The following is a 24973-nucleotide window of genomic DNA, read 5'->3' on the forward strand; positions in this document are numbered from 1 at the left end:
GACAGCACTTGAATTATCTTACTGTCAGAGGATTTTTCTATTAGAAAACCACAAAGTTACCAGAAAGTGGCTCTAATATGACACATACGGAGGAAACAGACCAAAGAGTTAAAGTCAAAAACATGGACTATGTCTTTTAAACTTACTGCCACTATATAAACTTCACATTATAAACCAACCTTTAAGTGGTACTAATAAATAAAGTATGTTTTGCAGGTAAAGTAAGCCATGGTCGTGAAAACTTTAAAATTATAATAAGTATTTTGTTATACAAGAGTTTATTGCTGAACCCAGTATTTTTTAAAGGTTCATTAAAAGAACACTTAAGATCTTGAGGGCTTTGTCTAGGATTTTTAAATATAAATATAAAACTTATTTTAGACTGTAATCTCTCACAAGGAAAATTAGGAACATTTGGGGGGAAAAATATAAAGAATTTTCTGCTTTGGAAAAATAAAGCAAGTTTTCCTTAGATGGTATCACTAGATCTATATCTATTGTTGATTTTGCATTTTTAGAAACTATATGAATTCATACTAAGAAAAAAAATTAGAAGACGTTGAGGTTTACTACCTTCAGACAGTGGATAATCTAAAACGGCTATGCAATTGGACTACTTACATCTTTGATGAGGTGAAATTAATAGGTATATGCTTATTTACAAGCAAGATATTGATAGTAGGCTAACCACTTTACATTCAACATCTTATTTATTCTTTCAACAACTCTATGATTTAAATCAGGGGTTGGCAAACTTTTTTGTGTAAAGGACCAGAAAGTAAATATTACAGACTTTGTAGGCCATATGGTCTCTGTCACAACTACTCAACTCTTCCATTGTAGCACTAACGCAGTCAGAGGCCATGCACAGATGAATGGGCATGACTGTGCTCAATAAAAACTTTATTTACAAAAACACATGGTGAGCTGGATTTGGCCCACAGGCCCAAGTTTGCCAACCCTTGATTTAGATGATCTTCATTACGTTGCATATTATAGATGAATAAATTAATACAATGAGATGAAGTAATCTGCATAAAGTCACACAGCTGGTAAATAAGGGTGTGAGAATTTATACTCAGGTTTGCCTGACTACAGAGCTCATGTTCTTAATAATTAACTGTCATACTATGACTAGTTCCATGTTAGTATAATGATGTGATTTCTGTGTCTGTTTTTGGTTTTTAACTAGGCTTTTGCTCTTGAAGTTATTAAATCTACTCATGAATGTTGGAAAGCATTGCTTATGGAGAAGTGTGCTGGAGGGGCTATAAATTGGTAAGGACTTGTCTTTTCTATGTAGAGTTATTTTATTTTATTACTAACTGGTACTAAAGAGCCATATGATACTGCTCAGATCTGATTTTTTTTTTTAAGAGAATTGAAATGTTTTTTCATTTAAAAAATGTTTACAGAGCACCTATTTGAAAGGCATTACCAAGTGCTGGGCACTATGAAATTAGGAATTGACATGACCCCTTTTCCCAAGGAATTTATAATTTAGTGCGGTATACTGTCAAGTAAAGAGGCATTTCATTATAATGCACTGTGAATATATGCAAAGGTGGCTTTTCAGCGACTTTTCAACATGCAGACATATGATTAATTTATGTAATAAGTACCACATCATTTCTTGGTAAGAACAGTTAAAAGCCTTCTTATCCAACGTGATCTGGGTCACCAGCTAACTGATTAAGGGGAATCAAACAATAGTAACATATATAACTCAAGCGTTTTATTTTACTTTAAAACATTTAAATGTACATTCATTTATCAATCTGTGGATATAGGGCTAAGACCTTTTCTGTATAGATTACATATAGATTATATATAGCCTAACGTAATATATAATAGAAAGTAAAGATCAAATCCTGTAATCTTTAAACTCCTTACACTTAAAAACCCTTATAAATTTTTAGGGTTCTTTTTCTCTAACCTTTTTTTTTTTTTTTTTTTGTGGTACACGGGCCTCTCGCTGCTGTGGCCTCTCCCGCCACGGAGCACAGGCTCCGGCCACGCAGGCCCAGCAGCCATGGCTCACGGGCCCAGCCGCTCCGCGGCATGTGGGATCCTCCCGGACCGGGGCACGAACCCGCGTCCCCTGCATCGGCAGGCGGACTCTCAACCACTGCGCCACCAGGGAAGCCCTCTCTAACCTTTTACAGTTGTCTTACCACACCTAATTTGATACCAAGTTTTTATAGTGATTCACCTTTATGGAGGCTTTTTAGAGCCTCGATAGTGTGTACAGCCTCAGTGGTTTTAGAGCCTACTTGGTGTTCATAGAGACAGTTCTCTTTCCATACTCCCTTCATCGATGGGCGTAATTACAGCTTTAATTATGAAATTGTAATACCAAAGACCTCTGACATAAAAAAAGTTTGGAAACAAAAACAACTGACTCTTGGTAAGCCTAACTAGGAAGCAAAAGTACACAGTCTTTCTGGAGAGCAGAGTCCTACCCATCTTCATTGTCCTCTTTGAATCAGGAGAAAGTGGGAAGCCATTTACTCTTCAGCAAATACTGATTGAGGGTCTACTGCCAAGTACTGTGCTGATGGGAGGGTTGCTGCCGTGAATACAATAAATAGAGTCCCTGTCCTTCTGGGGCATAAAGTCTGGGCATCAAGAGAGACATTAAAGAAATCATTAGAATAAAGTAATATGGAGTAAAGAATTAGGCAGTCTCAAGGAATATTTTATCCGTCATCAGAGGCTCATCTTGGAAATGCTTGGGCATTATAGCTTCTGATTCTGTTTCTCCTGAGTCTAGAGTAACACTGTGGACTCCATCTTCTCCTCCCATTTTTCTTACCTTTTATGTATTGATAGAATACTCTTTTTTTTCAGCATAGTCTTAAAATTTAGGTAATTGTTTCTAACATAAATAGTACAACTTACTAACAAGAAAACTGGGTGTAATGAAATGTCATCTAGCCCTCACTATCCTAGTAACTAATAGACTGAATTCTTCTTTATGGTCAGATATTCTAAGTCAGATATTAATGTGATGGGCTTCTCTAAAAAGAGGGGCCTCTGACTGTCCCAAAGAGGTATTTGCTTGCTGTTGCTTTCCTCTCCTTCCTAATGATACTTTCAGAAAAGCTTTTGCCATCTTTAACGGGACTTGTATGGTTCGCAGGTTTCCTGAGCTGCACAGCTAGAGAGCATCTCTGGTTAGATTTTCTATAGCTTGATAGCATTCCTTCTATGCTGATTCTAATTATCTTTACTGTGAAGGTAGCTTTATTTCTATGCTCTGTGGAGTCATTTTGCTGTAGCCTCCTAGGTAATGATAAGGATGACATTAGCAATAAGAATTGACATTTATTGAACTCTAGTAGTTTTCAGGTTCTAAGAGTTTTATATGTATTATCTAATTAATATTCACCAGAACCCTATAAGATGTGTATCATTATTATATCCATTTTACATATGAGGGAATTGAGGCCACGTAGAGATTGTGACCTATCGAAGGTCTCACTGTGTGATGGATTTAAGCCAGACTTCAAACCTACTCTCTCAACAGCTTTACTCTTCCTCTGTGTTTTCAAAGAATACAACAAAATTAATGTTTTTAGCTTGAAAATTTTTAGAATATAAGTTTCTGGTTATAAATTTTACACATCTAGATAATTTCAAGTCAAAATATTCAGAATTTTAACTCATTTTTGTCCATATTTTCTTTAGTTTTTGTCACTAAAGTTTTAAAATATATTTATATTAATAAAATTTTTCTTTCCTTTGTCTTTACCTAATGAATTGCTTCTCTCTCTCAGTTCCTTACAGTGTACTCTGTTATTGATTACCAAACCATCCCCCCTTCCTTCTTAACCTGTTCTCCCCACGCAAATCAGTTTAGGTCTGAACTGAAGACATTATCACAGCAGTTCTCTCAAACAACGTATAGTACAGCACAATTACCCAGGGAAACCATTAGAAAATTCAAATGTGTTGTCCTTTTCTTTAAACCTGGCGAATTAGGATCTCTGAGGAGTAGGGTCTAAGCATCTGTATGTTTTAAAAGCTCCCTGGCTTCTGATGAGCTTCTCTGCTTAGAACCATTAAATCCAAACTTCTCTTAGAAGAACAAACAGGGCCTTCCAGGATTTGGCACTTGCTACCCGTCCAGCCTCATTTTCTGTCACTTCTTGCCTCTTTTTTCGTGTTCCAACAACTTAGAACCACTTGTCACTCCTCACAAACACCATGTTTTCTTATTGACCTCTGGGCCATACTCATTTTGTTTCCCTTTGCCATGATTTTCTTTTCACTTCTTGAAATGGCTGACTTACTTATCTTTTAAGACTTGGTTTTGACTTTGCTTTCTCTAGGAAACTTTCCCTCATCCTAGCCTTGTGCTTGCTAAGGTGCCATTACACTCTATTCCTTGCCCCCCTGTGTAGTCCTATCACTGCATTTATTAATTAACTGCTTGTTTTATGAGTTTGTCTTCTCCTCTAGAGTATAAGTTCCTCAAAAGTAGACGAATAGGGCTTCCCTGATGGTGCAGTGGTTGAGAGTCCGCCTGCCGATGCAGGGGACACGGGTTCGTGCCCCGGTCCGGGAAGATCCCACATGCCACGGAGTGGCTGGGCCCGTGAGCCATGGCCGCTGAGCCTGCGCGTCCAGAGCCTGTGCTCGCAACGGGAGAGGCCACAACAGTCAGAGGCCAGTGTACCGCAAAAAAAAAAAAAAAAAAAAAAAAGTAGATGAATAAAGATGTTGTATTCATCTTTATATTCCTTATCCTTGACATGTAGTAGTCACTCAATAAATACTTGTTGGAGTAATTGCTGAATAATATTTTAAAGCCAACAAATAGATGTTTCTTTTTAAATAAATTTATTTATTTATTTTTTGACTGCCTTGGGTCTTTGTTGCCGCGCGCGGGCTTTCTCTAGTTGTGACGAGTGGGGGCTACTCTGTGTTGCAGTGCGCGGGCTTTTCATTGCAGTGGCTTCTCTTGTTGCGGAGCACGGGCTCTAGGCGCACAGGTTTCAGTAGTTGTGGCACACGGGCTCGGTAGTTGTGGTGCACAGGCTTAGTTGCTCTGCGGTACGTGGGATCTTCCTGGACCAGGGCTCGAACCCATGTCCCCTTCATTGGCAGGCGGATTCTTAACCCCTACTGTGCCACCTGGCAAGTCCCTAGATGTTGTTTTTTAAATCCAGTAGTGACTCTACTGTTTCCAGGAGCCCTGCATTTATTAAATTATTTAATTGATAATCTTCTTTATCACAGTAAGTTTTGTCATTGTTATTTTTATTCCTTTTCCTCACTGCTTAATGTTTACTCTGGAAGCTACGTATTTTTTTTAGCAGGGATAATTTTGTTATTTCTGTTTTTACCAAAAACAACTTTAAATTCTTTGTAGGAGAAATACTTTTTGCCATTTGGGTTTACTCTTCAACTCCTCTCACCCTTTCTTCATGGTTTATTTCAAATATATATATATTTTTTCGTATATATATTCTTCCAAATTGTTTATGTCTTGAAGTTGTTTCTTTTACCTTTCTAGAGGAAGGTGTATCTGATCCATATATGGATAGCTCCAGTTCTTTTAGCTTTGTATAGATTTACTTCAAAGTCAGTTTTCTTTGACAAACTCTGGAGGTTATGGACCCAAATCATCATTCTTATCTCTTTAAATTTTCTCTCTCCTTTTTTCTTGAGTACTTCGCTTTAGAATGAAAAGCCTTGAGCAATCTGAATCCTGAGCACTGTCTTTGAGGATTCTCATGAGTGTGGGCCTTTGTCTGATTTGAAATTGTCTTGAAGAAAATAATCTTCTCTTTACTAAAATTTCATATTGCTGGCCCTGTAAATTTCATCTTTTAGGTATATGTTTATTATTTGCAGGTAATTTTCTATTTCTGTTTCTTTTTTTTCTTTCTTTTTTTTTTTTTTTTTTTGGTGTACGCGGGCCTCTCACTGTTGTGGCCTCTCCCGTTGCGGAGCACAGCCTCCGGACGCACAGGCTCAGAGGCCATGGCTCACGGGCCCAGCCGCTCCGCGGCATGTGGGATCTTCCCGGACCGGGGCACAAACCCGTGTCCCCTGCATCGGCAGGTGGACTCTCAGCCACTGCGCCACCAGGGAAGCCCCTGTTTCTTTTTATTTAATCACTTATTTTGCCCTTTATATAGCTATTAATATATCTTTATTATTTGTAAATGAAATTTGGTTTGTTGTGCATAGAAATTTTGGTATTGTTGATCTTTTGTTCTAATGTTGTATCTGCTTATTTTGATCATCAAGATTGTGTGTAGGGTACACAATGTTTATAAATTTAGAACAAAATATTTCATATCTTATTATAAAAAGGAAAGCAGCACATTCTTCCCAGTCAGTATTTTTAATCTCATTTATAGTAGGCACCATCATCTTTAAGTGGTTATACTGCTTCTCCTTTTGTATGCTATAGTCATAGTTTGAAAGCTAGAAAGAACCCTAAATATTACAATGTTCATGGGGGCTCCATGGTTCAACATTGTATCCCCAGCATCTAGAAATGTCCCTAACACATGGCATAAGAATAATTTTTTGAATCAATAAATAATATGAGTCAGTGTTAACTATTTTTGTATAAGGGACAATTCAGATAAAATTAAAATGTTTCTTGATAACATGCCTTTTATTACACCTTCAAACATTCAAAGTAAAAATCACTTCCTTAAATCCTGAGGAAAGTATATTGCAACCCAGACTGCATTCTTTATTAACTAAAAGAATATTTAGGAGGATGGCACTGTTTGTAGAAATAAACAATGCTATAAAGAAAGGGGGGGCTATTGGAGAAATAGTAACAAGGGGTTTTTGTAATCTCTCCTCTTTTATATTTTATATATCATTCAAGAATCTCCTAAGTCCATTTGTATATACCTTTCATTTAATTCTTGAAACAGCCATACTAATAATTGGTCCAAGGTGAAAACTGGTAGAGCTTGTTGGCTTCCTAGATTCTAGCTGGTTACTTGTCAAGATATTTTATTGGGGATATTTTAAAAGTTACTCAGTTTCTTTAAATTCACAGAATATTTTAAAAGTTACTCAGTTTTTGAAATTTACAGTGCTGGCTTTAATATTTTCTTTCTTTTCTAATATTTCTGTTGATGGTTTTGCTTTGTTGTGGAAATAGAGGATTACTTTAGAGATAGTTTATTAGATTTAACAGGTAAAAATAGAGAACACCGCCTTAAATCTAAATTTCAGATTTTAATGTAAATGTCTCGTGGCACGTACTTATACTAAAAAAATAGTTTGCTTGGGACATACTTATACTAAAAAATAATTTGCTGTTTATCTGTAGTTCAAATTTAACTGGGTGTTCTATGTTTTATCTGACAACCCTATTTACAGGACTCCCTGTTCTCTCATTACCATTTTCCTAGAATTCCCAAGGAATGTTTCACTTTGGTGTAGTTTTAATGTTAAAAACATTGTGTGTAGCAGGGGCCCCCACCCCCCAGGCCACGGACCAGTACCTGTCCATGGCCAGTTAGGAACTGGGCCGCACAGCAGGAGGTGAGCGGTGGGCGAGTGAGCGAAGCTGCATCTGTATTCACAGCCGCTCCCCATCGCTCGCATTACTGTCTGAGCTCCGCCTCCTGTCAGCATGATGGTGAGTTGTATAATTATTTCATTATGTATTACAAAGTAATAATAATAGAAATAAAGTGCACAATAAATGTAATGCGCTTGAATCATCCCCAAACCATCCACCCCCACCCCCCAACTCCAGTCCATGGAAAGATTGTCTTCCACAAAACTGGTCCCTGGTGCCAAACAAGGTTGGGGACCACTGGTGTATAGCATATTTAGTACTATACACCATGTTTTCTTCAGAAGAGTAGCACTTAAGATTTTTCAGTATCTGGTTTTTTGCCTTGTTCCTTTTAAATTTAGTTTTGACTTTCTTTAGAGAAACATCTAACTTATAAAGCCTTACCTTTTTCAGTTTTTAGCTTACTTAAACGTGGGTATGAAGAAGAGAGTATAACATAGTTTAGTCTTAAAGATGATAATGCCACCTTTCATCAAACATCATCACTTATGCCAAGAATGAAAACAAATTCCACATTTTGAGTCTGGATAGAGAGCAAAATGACCACTTTCATAATTGCTATGTACCCAGTGTCTGATTATGGGCAGATGTAGCTGAAAAGATAAATAAATAACTACAGATCTTTTTATCATATATATCCCAGCATATTTCACAAAGCCATTGCCAAAATAAATTTGATAATGTACATCCCTTAGATCCACTTGGAGAGCACACATGCGTGTGTGTGGGTGTGTGTGTGCATGTGTGTGTTTCATCTATTAATTATCTCCTTTAGGGATCTGCTAATCAATTATTTCTTCAATTCTGAAAAATTAATTTGGCTTTAATGCCCTTCTCTACTACCTTTTTCTATATCCATTTTAATCTGATTTCTTTGATGAAATTTTCAAAAATCAGACTTAATACATTTGAGGGGAATGATGCATTTGCTTTCATCTAGGAGGTAAGAAATAGGTGGTGGGCAGCATGTTTGTGGAGATAGCATGCTAGTCCCCACTGTGTGGGAAGACTTTGGACTTTATAGAGCCTTTACTGGTCATGGGAGGAGCTGCTGTCTATGCCTTGCTAAACTTCCTTACTTGTACAAAAACTGAGCTTTCATGTTCCTGTGGTTTCTTCTCACCACTGTTAGCTTAGTGTTCCATACCTGTCTGAGAAAGAGATTCTACAGCATCTATCAGCAGCCAATTACAGTGTTTATCACCTCACTTAGAGGAAAATTCTTCCTCGTGGTCGTCGTCCTATGGGTCAAATTTGTTTTTTCCTTTTTCTTCAGTAAAGGTGAAGAGTAGTGGAATAGCCTTTTATGTACCAGGAGATTATTTAAATTTGTATACTATCATTTGATTTTTTTTTTTTAATTCTGGAGGGTGCAATGCTATGGAGCACTTTATATTTATAACTTTGTCTGAAAGAATGTACAAGACCCCAGTTGTCCTAATTTATATTCATCCAGGTCCTTTTTCAGGGTATCTTAATCACATTTCTGCAGTGCTCTAGCATTCTGCATTAGAAGGTCTCTTGTCTCCTTTTGAGTGAGTGAGTGAGAGACAGAGAGAGAGTGTGTGTGTGTGTGTGTATGTTATTATCCACTGAGATCCAAAGACTCAACAACTATTGGCTGGGATCATACACTCAAATGTAAAGCACTTGAGAGCTGGTTTTCTTTTGGTAATTGCTCCTTTTTATCCTGTTTAATAATAATATTCTCTTTTCCTCTCCAGCACAAATGTGCAGGTATGTGATAGCCCTTTCCATTGCTCTCAAGAGGAAGCAAGATCATTAGTTGAATCGGTAAGGAACAAATGTCCAAGGCATCCTTTATTCTTATAAATGTCATGGGGAAGTCTAGCAGAAATTCTGAAAAATCTAGCAGTGAAATGTATCAAGACTTTTGGGGAGCATAAAATTTTAAAATAACATTAAAATTATTTTTTCATGCAGGGAATTTAGATTAAAAACCTTAAAACCTTTTAGTTGTATTTCTGTTTTCTAAAGTACATTAACCACTTAACTTGATTTCATATGATACTATTTTTCACCAGTTTATTGTTGTGTGAATGCATTTGCCCTCCTCTGTACTGACCTGTTCCCATGAGTTATCCACAATCCAGTGTCTAAATTGTGACTGGCTGCTGGCACAGGTGCATTTCGGCTCAAAAAAAATGAAATAAATACATCTCTTTTCCTTTTTTTTTTTTTTTTTCCCATTTAGTTTGGTTACCTCACAGCTTTCCTTCTCTTAACTAAGAAGATACCCTTGGATTTTACATGTCTTAGTGATAATACTGCCTGGAGGCAACTGAATTTATTAGCAAAGTAATGCTTGATTTGGAAACCACTAAATAAGGAAATTCAAATTCAGATAATCAAGTAATGTTGCTGTGTAAAGTGTGTTCAGGAGTGATCTTAGGCTAGAAATCCCATTTATAAATTGAGGGGTTTGGGGTATTTTTTCTCTTAATTATCGGATAGAAACTAGTGAATTTAGATCTTAAGGAACAACAAAAATGTTTGCTTACAATGGCTGCTTTGAATTTTTTTTCCATTAATTAATCAGTTATTTAATTATTGCCTGCTACGTGTGGTTAGAATCTAGGTGCTGGGGATGCAGTATTAAAAGACACAAAAACCTCTTTCCTCGTATAGCTTAACATTCTAGGTTGGGGTGATGGATAATAAATACACAAGTGAAATATATAGTGTTTGTGAATGCGATAAATGCTATGATGAAAAATGAATGAGGGAAGAGGGGATAAAGTGTCAGGAGTGGGATGGGAGTTGTAGTGATTGAAAAGTAGTAGGGAACAGCCCCACTGAGGGGAGAACGGACCTGAGTCAAGATTTGTAGAAGGTAAGGGACTGAGCCAAGTGACTATGTAAAGGAAGAGAATTCCATGCTGCAGCCCAAAGGCCATGAGGCAAGTGGGTACCTGACATGTTCAAGAAATAACCGAGGAGCCACAGTGGCTGGTGGAGTAGAAAGAGTCTAAGGGAGAAAGGAGGAGATGAGATCAGAAATGCATGGATCTGGGGGTGAAAATGGAGGCAAATTATTATGAAAGACACTGTAAAATACCCTTAGAGACTACTTTAAGAATTTCATTTCTTATTCTGAATAAGAAAGAACCATTGAGGGAGTGATATGATCTGACTTAGATTTTTTAACAAGATCATTCTGGCTGCGTTGGTGAGAACGGGCTGGGGAAGCAAGGGAAGATGCAGGGGAGCCATGACAGTAGTGCAGGCTACAATATCGGTGTATTTTCTTCAAGTTTTCAGTTTTATATCTGTGTCATTACATTCTGAACTTAGTTCTCATCAATATTTATTATTAATTCTTTAAGAAAAAAATTAAGGAAAACAAATTAAAAACTTTATTCACGTAGTCTCCCACTAATCTCAGATTAAGACTGTTTCATTCATTTTAGTTTGGGTTTTATAAATGATAGATATAATAGATACTTGTCTTAAAATTAGCTGTAAGAATAAAGTTTCAATATTACATCTTTTTTAAAAAGTTTTTTCCTAGCATATTAGTAGGAAAAGTCCTCTTGGAAAAAAATAATAATTGGAGAACATGGATATGATCTGGATAGTTTGATTTGGGAAACAAGATTAGAATTCAGAAGCATTAACATCCAGCTTTAATTACATGGTTTGGTAGCTTTGTTGTGTTTCATAATAATGAAGAAGGTGCTATACTGATTTTTCACTGAGGAAACTATGGTAGAATCAAAATGCGGAGAAAGCAGTCCCTCGTCATCAGCTCTAGTGGAATTTACTGTATATGGGATTTCACCATTAAAAATTTGTAAATCAAAGAATTGCTCTATTAGCAGCCTCATTAGTGATTCAGAAGCTCAGATTAGGTAACAATTTCTCCTGCAAATTTTATCAACTTGTAATGATGAAATTCTTTGTAATCAGAGCATTTTGACTTGGCATTTTATCTCTTCACAACCACATTGAGATGTTTGAATCAGCATTACTTAGGTACATATTCCCAGATCTCTCTCTTTTGCTATATATTGAATGTTGCACTGACTTCAAAGTACTGTCAGCTTTTGTTTGTCCTTTGCTTGCTCAGAATAACTTAAGACATTAAAGTCATCTATCAAACTTGATCATATTCAGACCACATCAATCCTGGGCCTGTATGGAAACGAATTATAACCCCAAGGTTTATTAGTGGACTTAGAATAAGTGAACTCATTCTAACAAGTTAATCAACTTAGGTAATATTATCTTAAGACAGATGTGTAGATGTTAAATGAGTCTGGGGACTTCCCTGGTGGTCCAGTGGTTAAGACTTTGCCTTCCAGTGCAGTGGGTGTGGGTTCGATCCCTGATCGGGGAGCTAAGATCCCACATGCCTCGTGGCCAAAAAAAACCAAAAAAGTAAATAAAACAGAAGCAATATTGTATCAAATTCAATAAAGACTTTAAAAATGGTCCACATCAAAAAATCTTTAAAAAATAAAAAATAGATAAATAAATGAGCCCGAAGTTATGCTTAAAACAGGGCCAGATAGTAATACAAGTTTTCACTTTCTAGATGTATATTCACAGAATATTCAGAATGATCGTTAATTAGGTGAGATTTTAGGATCAAGTAATCGGTTTTGGTGAACATATACGTTTAAAGTATACAAAGAAAAGAAATGGACTAAACTCTTGAGGGATTAGGAGAACTGTTGCAGGAAGCATATACTGGTGAACATATATTGATCAAAATACAATTAAGTGTAGTAGCATTGAGGCCTCCCCCCAAAATCATTAAGTGGTCACCCAACAATATGTACAGATCAATTAAATTAGGAAAAATAGTGTCACCATAACCAAGAAAAATAAAATAAAAGCCAACACCCTGATGACTATTATTTGGATGCATTTTAGAAACAAAAGAGAAAATATCTACAGAAGTAATTTATCAGACGTAGGTTAGAGATCTTAAGAAGGATAGCTGATCTGAGGAGGATAAGGAGAACTGAAATGGTCAGAAAGGTTATTGGATTTTGTTTATAAATACAGATGTTTGAATTATATACAACCATGAAAGGCATGGCTGTGTCAAAAACAAGGTTTGCTACTTAGATATGAACACACTAGGGATCCACAGAGGCAGTTGGTTACTCTGGGCTACAGTGTGTGGCCACCAGCAACAGGAGTAACTCTCAGTGGTAGTTCAACCACAGGACCACCCAATTACATTTTTTTGGATAGTGTGTCTTTTTTATAGCCCAAAAGGTAGGACTCTTTCCCAGTTTTTGAAGACTGTATGACCAGAAGTTGGAGATTTATTTCAGGGAACAAGGTTCAGAGCCTTTATAGGGAACAAGGAATGTATGTTTGTGTGTGTGTGTGCACACATGAGTGTGCGTGTGTGCACACATGTAGTTTTCCTTTCAGATCTAATATCAGTTGATATTTAATGACAGTTGATTCTGGGATTTAAGATGCTAGTTTTAGGATCCTTTACTGTATATAAAGTGTTATTTGGAAAATATATTGAGAAGATGGGAGCAAAATTTACAAGCTTTATCAATATATATAATTAGAGAATAGATTGTTTTTTCTAGTACATGTGGATACTTCCAAAAATTAAGTATATGTTAGGCCACAAAGAGTTGGAAAAAAAATACCAAAGAGTTGAGGTAATGCAGACCACTTTCTTTGTCAACAGTATAACAAGGTTGCTAATCAGCTGTAAAAATATTAAAAGAAAAAAACCCCAAATCTGTGTTGTTTGGAAACTAAAAATACATCTCAAGTCATGCCGCAAAAAAATGAATTATGAAAAATTATAAAATATTTTAAATTGAATGACAACTAAATCACTCTATGTCAAAACTTGCATGATGCAGCAAAAATAATTTTTGAGAGAAATTAACTGTACAGCAGAAATGAAGAAAGAAAATTGAGAGGCTGAACATTCAACTCAACAAGCACTCTGTTTTTTTCTATCTTTTTACATTATAAGAGAGAAAATTATAAAGAGTAGAGCAAATATTTAATGAAATGGAAAACAAGGAGATGATGAAAAGGATCAATTTAAATAAAAGCTGGGTTTTCTTCTTTTAAGGCTAATAATATAGACAAGCTTATTACAGGAAAGACAGTGAAATAGAGAAGCCATAAATAAAAATATCAAAAATTAAAATTAAGACATTATTACAGACACAGGAGATATGTAAGTAGTCAGAAAGGAATACTCAGGACTTCCCTGGTAGACTCCATGCTTCCACTACAGGGGAGACAGGGGGCATGGGTTCGATCCCTTTTCAGGAACTAAGATCCCATGTGCCACGCGGTGTGGCCAAAAAAAAAGAAAGAAAGGAACATTCTAAATTGCTTTTGGCAATACCTTTCTAAACACAGATGAATTGACAATTTTTAAAAAATATAAATTACAATGTCAAATCAAGAATAAACAGAAAACCCAAATAGACTTATCAACAGTTTAAAGGAATACTTATTATGAAAATGACAATTTATCCCATATTAATTAATGAAGTCAATCTGTTTTTAATCAGAATTTCAATAGGGTTTTTCACTGAACTTGGTAAGATAATCCTAAAATGTATATGGAATATTAAAGTGCCATGAATAACCTAGAAAAGACTGACAAATTTAAAGTTTTTTTTCAAGCTGTAAACAATTAAAGATACCACAAAATAAGTCAAAAAGATAAGCCATTGATTGGAGAAGGTACTTGCATATAAGTGACAAAAGGATTAACAACTTATTCAAATCAACAAGAAAAAATAACCAGTAGGAAAAAAAATGGGCAAAAGTATGACTGGGCAACTCACAAGAGAGAATATTTAAATTACAGTAAATATGTGAAAATCTGCTGTATTTCCCCAGTGATCAATGAAATCAAATTAAGACATAGTGCAAATTTCATAGTTATCAGATAGGCAAACGTTTACAAGTGTTTTTAAGCAAGTGGAGAAGGGAGACCATTCGTACTTGTTGATATGCTTTATAGGAGTGTAAATTAGTACAGCTACCTGAAGAGCAATTACGTGATTTCTAGTATAGTTGAAGATGCTTATAACCCACTACTCTGAAGTTACCTTTCTAGACGTACATCCTACAGAGACACTAATACATACGTTTTTATGATCAGACATGGGAAAGTTGGAACTGGGCAAATGTCTGTCAATAGAAAACTGGGTAAATAAACTGTAGTATATTTGTACAGTGGAATACGATACCACAGGTAAAATATGTGAATTAGAACTATATGACTCTACATGGATAAAACCTGAAAGTGCAGTATTGGGTGAAAAAAGCATTTGCAGCAGGATATAGTATGCATTGTTGAAGTAAATTTTAAAACACCCAAAGCAGCACCATATATTTTTAATGAATACAAGCAGATACATTGCTCGCATTTTAGAAACATAAATAGAACAATAACACCAGTTTCAGCATAGTGGTTAGGAGAAGTTATTTCTGAGAGGGAATAAAATAAATAAGGTCTTTATTTTTGATGAGTTGGGAGAAAAAGAGACTTCACTTGTAACTTTTCTGAAATAACAATGTTAACTCTAAAAAAATCTAGAGAGTAGATATGTGTTATAATGGTCTCTTCATTTTCTGTGTGTTTGAAGTATTGATATTTCATAATTAAGAGAATTTGTATGCCCAGAAAAACAACACAGAAAATTAATGAAACCAAAAATTGACTCTTTGAGACCAGCAAAACTGATAAACCCTTTAGCCAGAATGTTCAGGAAAGAAAAGAGAGAAGACAAATCTTAATGTCAGGAATGAGACAAGTGGCATCACTAACTGATTTAGGAGCTATTAGGAGAACAATAGAGAAATATTGTGAAAAAACTGTATACCAGTTAATTTCACAAGCTGGATGAAATGGGCAGATTCCTTGAAATACATAAACTACCAAAACTCACTGAAGAAGAAATAGGCATAAGCAACTTAAATTTGCACTTAAAAACCTTTCTGTAAATACAACTCTACAACTCTAGACCTCGGACCCCACTGCTTTTATTAAGCATTGTAGTGAAGCTTCTAGCCGTGCAGGAAGGCATTAAAAAGAAGGAAAAGGCATCCAGGTTATAAAGGAAGATGGCATGAATGTCTATATTAAATATTCCATAAAATCTAAAGATACTAGAATAAGTGATTTTAGCAAGGTTGCAAGATATAAGCTCAATATACAATTAGCAATTGTATTTTTATATATTAGGAACAAAAATTAATGAAAAATAAATACATTATTTATAATTGCTTCAAAAATATGAAACACTTAGGAATAAATCTGGAAAAAAAAAAGTGAAGAACCTGTACCCTGAAAACTGTAAAACATTGCCCATAGATATCAGAGAACTAAATAAATGGGAAGATGTATCATGTTCGTGGGTTGGAAGACTCAATATTGTTATGATGTCAGTTCTCAAATTGATCTATAGATTTAATGCAGTATCAATCAGATTGTAATACACTTTTTTGTGGAAATTAACAAACTCATGTATGTGAATACTAAGGACCTAGATTAGACTCAACAACTGTGTAAAGAACAAAGTTAGAATACCAGCTTTGTTCTTTACAGACATTTTATACAGCTACAGTAATCAAAATAGTATAGTAATGGTATAAAACTAGAGAACGATCAGTTAAAACAAATCCAGAAATAGACCTACATATATGTGGACAACTGATTTTCCAAGTAATAAGTTTTCAACAAATAGCACCTGAACAGTTGGTTATTCCGTACGGGGGCAGTTAACATCAGTATATACCGTGGCCACCTCTTTCATCCCTAAACTTTACCAGCAATCTCATAAACGCATGTTTGAGTTTACGTAACCAGGCGAAGGACTTTAGGTGAATCCATCATCAAAAGTGTCTGATGTGAGTCTGAGGCATTGTTATCGCTTAAAAGCAATAGCACTTAAAAAAATTCACACCAAAGCCATATTAACATTTTTTTAGAGGCCCACAACAAAGATAATCAATAAAGCAGCAACTTTGGGGTTCTGTGCTCTAATGGGAAACTACCAACTAATGAATATTTTTAAATAGTTTCAAATATGAAAAGTAATGACCAGAAGAATAATGTTACAGCTCATTATAGTTGTTGGATAGGACTTTTAACAGCATGCTTCTCAGATCATTTCCTTTGGGCATGTACTTCATCTCTGCTTAAAGCTATTGATGACATCAAGAATAGTTTCCTTGCACATCTCAGAACAAGATGACAATCCTTGGCTTCTGGTTTTTTAAATCAAGCCGACTCAAAACTAAGTTCTGAAATCACTCTGTCTGGGATGCCGTCTTATTACCAGGGTTGCTTGGACCTCTTGTACTGCCTAGGCAAGAGACCCTTCCCTCTGTGGGCACTCACTTTACATCTCCATCAAAGAGGACTGTGTTTCCCTTTAGAGTGGAACCTTTCTGTGGATGTGATTTTTCTAATGAGGTCATGCTACAATATTTATGCCATACAGATTTGTTTTATTTGTGACTCTGAAAATGAACATCTTTGTGGCAGTTTACTATTAAAAAATTTAAATGATGTATTTTCTTGGTAAATCAGGATCTGATTCTAGTATATCTCCCTCTTCCTTTCCGTTTCTTTCCTCCTAAAAGCTTCACTGCATTACCACTCAAAGATGAACAAAGGAGATGAAAGTAAAATAATTTTTTTCAGCTACTAGCCAATTGTATACATTCTTGAAAGGAAGAGGAAGTAGATTAAACTAACATAAACCTAAAATACTCTTACAGGGACTTCCCTGGTGGTCCAGTGGTTAAGACTTCGCACTCCCAGAGCAGGGGGCTGGGGTTCAATCCCTGGTCGGGGAACTAGATCCCGCATGCCACAATGAAGACCCGGTGCAGCCAAATAAATAAAATATGTTAAAAAAAAAACAAAAAAACTCTTACATTTTGTTAGTGGATAACTAAGAATTGGTCACGTTTTGTTGATTTATAAAGCAGAAATCAGAAAAGAAATGTGAAAATAAAATGAATATAGATGAGGGAGATTGAGGTACAAACTTCGTTACAAAATAGATGAATCATGGGGATGAAGTGTACAGCAAGGGGAATGTAGTCAATAATACTGTAAAATCTTTGTATGGTGACAGATGGTAAGATTATTTTGTAACGCATAGAAATACCGAATCACTATATTGTGCACCAGGAACTAACCTAGTGTGGTAGGTCATTTATACTGCAACAAACAAACACACTCAGAAAAAGAGATCAGATTTGCTGTTACCAGAGCGGTGGGTGGGGGGAGGAAGAATCGAATGAAGGCAGTCAAAAGGTGCAAACTCCCAGTCATAAGATAAGTAACTACTAGAGATACGCGGTAGAGTAGGCTAAATAGCATTCATGCCACTGTATGTTACATGTGAGAGTTGTTAAGAGAGTAAAGCCTGAGTGCTCATCACGAGGAAAAATGTGTTTTCTGTTTCTTTAATTTTGTATCTATATGAGATGATGGCTGTTCACTAAACATATTGAGGTCATCATTTCATGATGTAAGTTAAATCATTATGTTGTACACCCTAAACTTACACAGTGCTGTATGTCAATTATTCTCAGTAAAACTGGAAGAAGAAGAAAAATGAATATAGAGTAACTGCGTTATGAACCATGGAAACATAATGTAGGGAGAGAATACCCAAGGTAATTTAATTCAACTAAAACCCTACTGCACCTGAATGAAAAATCAGGAACTTTTTTCTCTTTAATTTTGAATCCTTATAATAAAGTAAAAGAACATCAGTCTTCATATCATGTAGTAAAGCAAGCTTTTATGTTGGTTGAGTGTGTCATGTTTGTTAATTAATTTGAACAAATGTAACCTGCAGGTGAAAATGCTTATAGGGACCTGGTGGGGTTATCTGAAGGAGTACAAAACAGTTGTTTAATAGTTCATATTCGGGGGGACCTTGAAGATGGCGGAAGAGTAAGACGCGGAGATCGCCTTCCTCCCCACGGATACACCAGAAATACATCCACACGTGGAACAACTCCTACAGAACTCCTACTGAAGGCTGGCAGAAGACCTCAGACCTCCCAAAAGGCAAGAAACTCCCCACATACCTGGGTAGGGCAAAAGAAAAAACAGAGACAAAAGAATAAGGACGGCACCTGCACCAGTGGGAGGGAGCTGTGAAGGAGGAAAAGTTTCCACACACTAGGAAGCCCCTCCGCGGGCGGAGACTGCGGGAGGACAGGAGGGGGGAGATTCGGGACCGCGGAGTAGTGCACAGCGACGAGTGCGGAGGGCAAAGCGGGGAGATTCCTGCACAGACGATCGGTGCCGACCAGCACTCACCAACCCGAGAGGCTTGTCTGCTCACCCGCCGGGGCGGGCGGGGCTGCGAGCTGAGGCTTGGGTTTTGGTTTTGGACGGAGCTCAGGGAGAGGACTGGGGTTGGCGGCTTGAACATAGCCTGAAGGGGTTAGTGCACCACGACTAGCCGGGAGGGAGTTAGGGGAAAAGCCTGCACCTGCCGAAGAGGCAAGAGACTTTTTCTTCCCTCTTTGTTTCCTGGTGCGCGAGGAGAGGGGTTTAAGAGCGCTGCTTAAAGGATCTCCAGAGACGGGCGCGAGCCGTGGCTAAAAGCGCGAACCCCAGAGACGGGCGCGAGCCGCGGCTGAAAGCGCAAACCCCAGAGACGGGCGCGAGCCGCGGCTAAAACCGCGGACCCCAGAGCCAGGTGGGAGACGCTAAGGCTGCTGCTGCCGCCACCAAGGGGCCTGTGTGCGAGCACAGGTCACACCCCTCTTCCGCGGAGCCTGTGCAGCCCGCCACTGCCAGGTTCCCGGGATCCAGGGACAACTTCCCCGGGACAACGCACGGCGGGCCTCAGGCTGGTGCAACGTCACGCCGGCCTCTGCCGCAACGTCACGCTGCCTCTGCCGCCGCAGGCCCGCCCCGCACGCAGTGCCCCTCCTTCCCCCATCCCCCAACCCCCGGCCTGAGTGACCAGGAGGCCCCAATCAGCGGCTCCTTTAACCCCGTCCTGTCTGAGCGAAAAAACAGACGCCCCCCAGCGACCTACACGCAGAGACAGGGCCAAATCCAAAGCTGAGCTCCTGTGAGCTGTGAGAACAAAGAAGAGAAAGGGAAATCTCTCCCAGCAGCCACAGAAGTAGCGGATTAAAGCTCCACAATCAACTTGATATACCCTGCATCTGTGGAATACCTGAAGAGACAAGGAATGATCCCAAATTGAAGAGGGGGAATTTAGGAGCGAGATCTATGATTTTTTTTCCCTTTTCCTCTTTTTGTGAATGTGTACGTGAATGCTTCTGTGTGAGATCTTGTCTGTATACTCTTGCTTCCACCATTTGTCCTAGGGCTCTATCCGTCCATGATTTTTTTTTTTAAATTCTTTTTCTTAATAATTAATTGTAATAACTTTATTATACTTTACCTTCGTTCTTTCTTTCTTTCCTTCCTTCCTTCCCTCCTTTAGACAACGAATCACCCCAAATTGAGGAGGTGGTCTCTGGGAGCAGGATTTATGATTTTTCCCCCTTTACCTCTTTTTGTGAAGGTGTATGTGTATGCTTCTGTGTAAGATTTTCTCTGTATAGCTTTGCTTCCAACATTTGTCCTAAGGTTCTATCCGTCCCTTTTTTTTTTTCTAAATATTTTTTAATTCAATAACTATATTATACTTTATTTTATTTTTACTGTATCATCTTTCTGTCTTTTTTCCCTCTTCTTTCTGTCTTTCCCTCCTTCCTTCATTCCTCCCTCCCTCCCTCCCTCCCTCCTTTCTTTCCTTCTTTGCTTCTTTCTTCCTTCCTTCCTTTCCTCCTTTCCTTCTTTCTTTACTCATACTTCTACTAATTCTCTCTACTTTTTCTCCCTTTTATTCTGAGCCTTGTGGATGAAAGGCTCTTGGTGCTCCAGCCAGGAGTCAGGGCTCTGCCTCTGAGGTAGGAGAGACAACTTCAGGACACTGGTCAACAAGAGACCTCCCAGCTCCACATAATATTAAACGGTGGAAATCTCCCAGAGACCTCCATCTTAACACCAGCACCCAGCTTCATTCAACGACCAGCAAGCCACAGTGCTGGACAACCCATGCCAAACAACTAGCAAAACAGAAACACAAGCCCACCCATTAGCAGAGAGGCTGCCTAAAATCATAATAAGGCCACAGACACCCCAAAACACACCACCAGACGTGAACCTGCCCACTAGAGAGACAAGATCCAGCCTCATCCAGCACAACACAGGCACTAGTCCCCTCCACCAGGAAGCCTACACAACCCACTGAAACAACCTTAGCCACTGGAGACAGACATCAAAAACAACGGGAACTACGAAAGTGCAGCCTGCAAAAAGGAGACCCCAAACACAGTAAGATAAGCAAAATGAGAAGACAGAAAAACACACAGCAGATGAAGGAGCAAGATAAAAACCCACCAGACCTAACAAATGAAGAGGAAATAGGCAATCTACCTGAAAAAGAATTCAGAATAATGATAGTAAGGATGATCCGAAATCTTGGAAGTAGAATGGACAAAATGCAAGAAACAGTTAACAAGGACCTACAAGAACTAAAGATGAAACAAGCAACGATGAACAATGCAATAAATGAAATTAAAACCACTCTAGATAGGATCAATAGCAGAATAACTGAGGCAGAAGAACGGATAAGTGACCTGGAAGATAAAGTAGTGGAAATAACTACTGCAGAGCAGAATAAAGAAAAAAGAATGAAAAGAACTGAGGACAGTCTCAGAGACCTCTGGGACAACATGAAACGCACCAACATTCGAATTATAGGGGTTCCAGAAGAAGAAGAAAGAAAGAAAGGGACTGAGAAAATATTTGAAGAGATTATAGTTGAAAACTTCCCTAATATGGGAAAGGAAATAGTTAATCAAGTCCAGGAAGCACAGAGAGTCCCATACAGGATAAATACAAGGAGAAACACGCCAAGACACATATTAATCAAACTGTCAAAAATTAAATACAAAGAAAGCATATTAAAAGCAGCAAGGGAAAAACAACAAATAACACACAAGGGAATCCCCATAAGGTTAACAGCTGATCTCTCAGCAGAAACCCTACAAGCCAGAAGGGAGTGGCAGGACATACTGAAAGTGATGAAGGAGAAAAGCCTGCAACCAAGACTACTCTACCCAGCAAGGATCTCATTCACATTTGATGGAGAAATTAAAACCTTTACAGACAAGCAAAAGCTGAGAGAGTTCAGCACCACCAAACCAGCTTTACAACAAATGCTAAAGGAACTTCTCTAGACACGAAACACAAGAGAAGGAAACGACCTATAGTAGCGAACCCAAAACAATATAGAAAATGGAAATAGGAACATACATATCGATAATTACCTTAAATGTAAATGGACTAAATGCTCCCACCAAAAGACACAGATTGGCTGAATGGATACAAAAACAAGACCCTTATATATGCTGTCTACAAGAGACCCACTTCAGACCTAGAGACACATACAGACTGAAAGTAAGGGGATGGAAAAAGATATTCCATGCAAATGGAAACCAAAAGAAAGCTGGAGTAGCAATTCTCATATCAGACAAAATAGACTTTAAAATAAGGACTATTAAAAGGGACAAAGAAGGACACTACATAATGATCAAGGGATCGATCCAAGAAGAAGATATAACAATTGTAAATATTTATGCACCCAACATAGGAGCACCTCAATACATAAGGCAAATACTAACAACCATAAAAGGGGAGATCAACAGTAACACATTCATAGTAGGGGACTTTAACACCCCACTTTCACCCATGGACAGATCATCCAAAATGAAAATAAATAAGGAAACACAAGCTTTAAATGATACATTAAACAAGATGGACTTAATTGATATTTATAGGACACTCCATCCAAAAACAACAGAATACACATTTTTCTCAAGTGCTCATGGAACATTCTCCAGGATAGATCATATCTTGGGTCACAAATCAAGCCTTGGTAAATTTAAGAAAACTGAAATTGTATCAAGTATCTTTTCTGACCACAATGCCATGAGACTAGATATCAATTACAGGAAAAGATCTTTAAAAAATACAAACACATGGAGGCTAAACAATACACTACTTAATAATGAAGTGATCACTGAAGAAATCAAAGAGGAAATAAAAAAATACCTAGAAACAAATGACAATGGAGACACAACGACCCAAAACCTATGGGATGCAGCAAAAGCAGTTCTAAGGGGGAAGTTTATAGCAATACAAGCCCACCTTAAGAAGCAGGAAACATCTCGAATAAACAACCTAACCTTGCACCTCAAGCAATTAGAGAAAGAAGAACAAAAAAACCCCAAAGCTAGCAGAAGGGAAGAAATCATAAAAATCAGATCAGAAATAAATGAAAAGGAAATGAAGGAGACGATAGCAAAGATCAATAAAACTAAAAGCTGGTTCTTTGAGAAGATAAACAAAATAGATAAACCGCTAGCCAGACTCATCAAGAAAAAAAGGGAGAAGACTCAAATCAATAGAATTAGAAATGAAAAAGGAGAAGTAACAACTGACACTGCAGAAATTAAAAAAATCATGAGAGATTACTACAAGCAACTCTATGCCAATAAAATGGACAATCTGGAAGAAATGGACAAATTCTTAGAAATGCACAACCTGCCAAGACTGAATCAGGAAGAAATAGAAAATATGAACAGACCAATCACAAGCACTGAAATTGAAACTGTGATTAAAAACCTTCCAACAAACAAAAGCCCAGGACCAGATGGCTTCACAGGTGAATTCTATCAAACGTTTAGAGAAGAGCTAACACCTATCCTTCTCGAACTCTTCCAAAATATAGCAGAGGGAGGAACACTCCCAAATTCCTTCTACGAGGCCACCATCACCTTGATACCAAAACCAGACAAGGATGTCACAAAGAAAGAAAACTACAGGCCAATATCACTGATGAACATAGATGCAAAAATCCTCAACAAAATACTAGCAAACAGAATCCAACAGCACATTAAAAGGATCATACACCATGATCAAGTGGGGTTTATTCCAGGAATGCAAGGATTCTTCAATATACGCAAATCTATCAATGTGATAAACCATATTAACAAATTGAAGGAGAAAAACCATATGATCATCTCAATAGATGCAGAGAAAGCTTTCAACAAAATTCAACACCCATTTATGATAAAAACCCTCCAGAAAGTAGGCATAGAGGGAACTTTCCTCAACATAATAAAGGCCATATATGACAAGCCCACAGCAAACATCATCCTCAATGGTGAAAAACTGAAAGCATTTCCACTAAGATCAGGAACAAGACAAGGTTGCCCACTCTCACCACTCTTATTCAACATAGTTTTGGAAGTTTTAGCCACAGCAATCAGAGAAGAAAAGGAAATAAAAGGAATCCAAATCGGACAAGAAGAAGTAAAGCTGTCACTGTTTGCAGATGACATGATACTATACATAGAGAATCCTAAAGATGCTACCAGAAAACTACTAGAGCTAATCAATGAATTTGGTAAAGTAGCAGGATACAAAATTAATGCACAGAAATCTCTGGCATTCCTATATACTAATGATGAAAAATCTGAAAGTGAAATCAAGAAAACACTCCCATTTACCATTGCAACAAAAAGAATAAAATATCTAGGAATAAACCTACCTAAGGATATGAAAGACCTGTATGCAGAAAATTATAAGACACTGATGAAAGAAATTAAAGATGATACAAATAGATGGAGAGATATACCATGTTCTTGGATGGGAAGAATCAACATTGTGAAAATGACTCTACTACCCAAAGCAATCTACAGATTCAATGCAATCCTCATCAAACTACCACTGGCATTTTTCACAGAACTAGAACAAAAAATTTCGCAATTTGTATGGAAACACAAAAGACCCCGAATAGCCAAAGCAATCTTGAGAACGAAAAAAGGAGCTGGAGGAATCAGGCTCCCTGACTTCAGACTATATTACAAAGCAACAGTAATCAAGACAGTGTGGTCCTGGCACAAAAACAGAAAGATAGATCAGTGGAACAGGATAGAAAGCCCAGAGATAAACCCACGCACATATGGACACCTTATCTTTGATAAAGGAGGCAGGAATGTACAGTGGAGAAAGGACAGCCTCTTCAATAAATGGTGCTGGGAAAACTGGACAGGTACATGTAAAAGTATGAGATTAGATCACTCCCTAACACCATACACAAAAATAAGCTCAAAATGGATTAAAGACCTAAATGTAAGGCCAGAAACTATCAAACTCTTAGAAGAAAACATAGGAAGAACACTCTATGACATAAATCACAGCAAGATCCTTTCTGACCCACCTCCTAGAGTAATGGAAATAAAAACATAAACAAATGGGACCTAATGAAACTTCAAAGCTTTTGCACAGCAAAGGAAACCATA

The 24973-nt window shown here is 37.5% G+C and overlaps 1 protein-coding gene across 5 annotated transcripts in view; it reads left to right on the forward strand.

Moving 5' to 3' along the window:
- Positions 1 to 24973, forward strand: part of PPA2 (inorganic pyrophosphatase 2) — a 99720-nt gene that overhangs the window by 69134 nt on the left and 5613 nt on the right. For 3 of the 5 annotated variants that reach the window (XM_032631828.1, XM_032631832.1, XM_032631830.1), the window contains 2 exons: positions 1193 to 1278; positions 9292 to 18588. In XM_032631828.1, the coding sequence (XP_032487719.1) occupies positions 1193 to 1278; positions 9292 to 9400 (195 nt within the window). In that variant the 3' untranslated portion in view covers positions 9401 to 18588. Of the gene's footprint in view, positions 1 to 1192; positions 1279 to 7394; positions 7625 to 9291; positions 18589 to 24973 lie in introns of those variants that run through there. The other 2 variants (XR_004349895.1, XM_032631829.1) reach the window with 2 other exon arrangements.

The sequence above is a fragment of the Phocoena sinus genome, chromosome 5, assembly GCF_008692025.1.
Source record: "Phocoena sinus isolate mPhoSin1 chromosome 5, mPhoSin1.pri, whole genome shotgun sequence".
In the NCBI taxonomy this organism is placed as follows: domain Eukaryota; kingdom Metazoa; phylum Chordata; class Mammalia; order Artiodactyla; family Phocoenidae; genus Phocoena; species Phocoena sinus.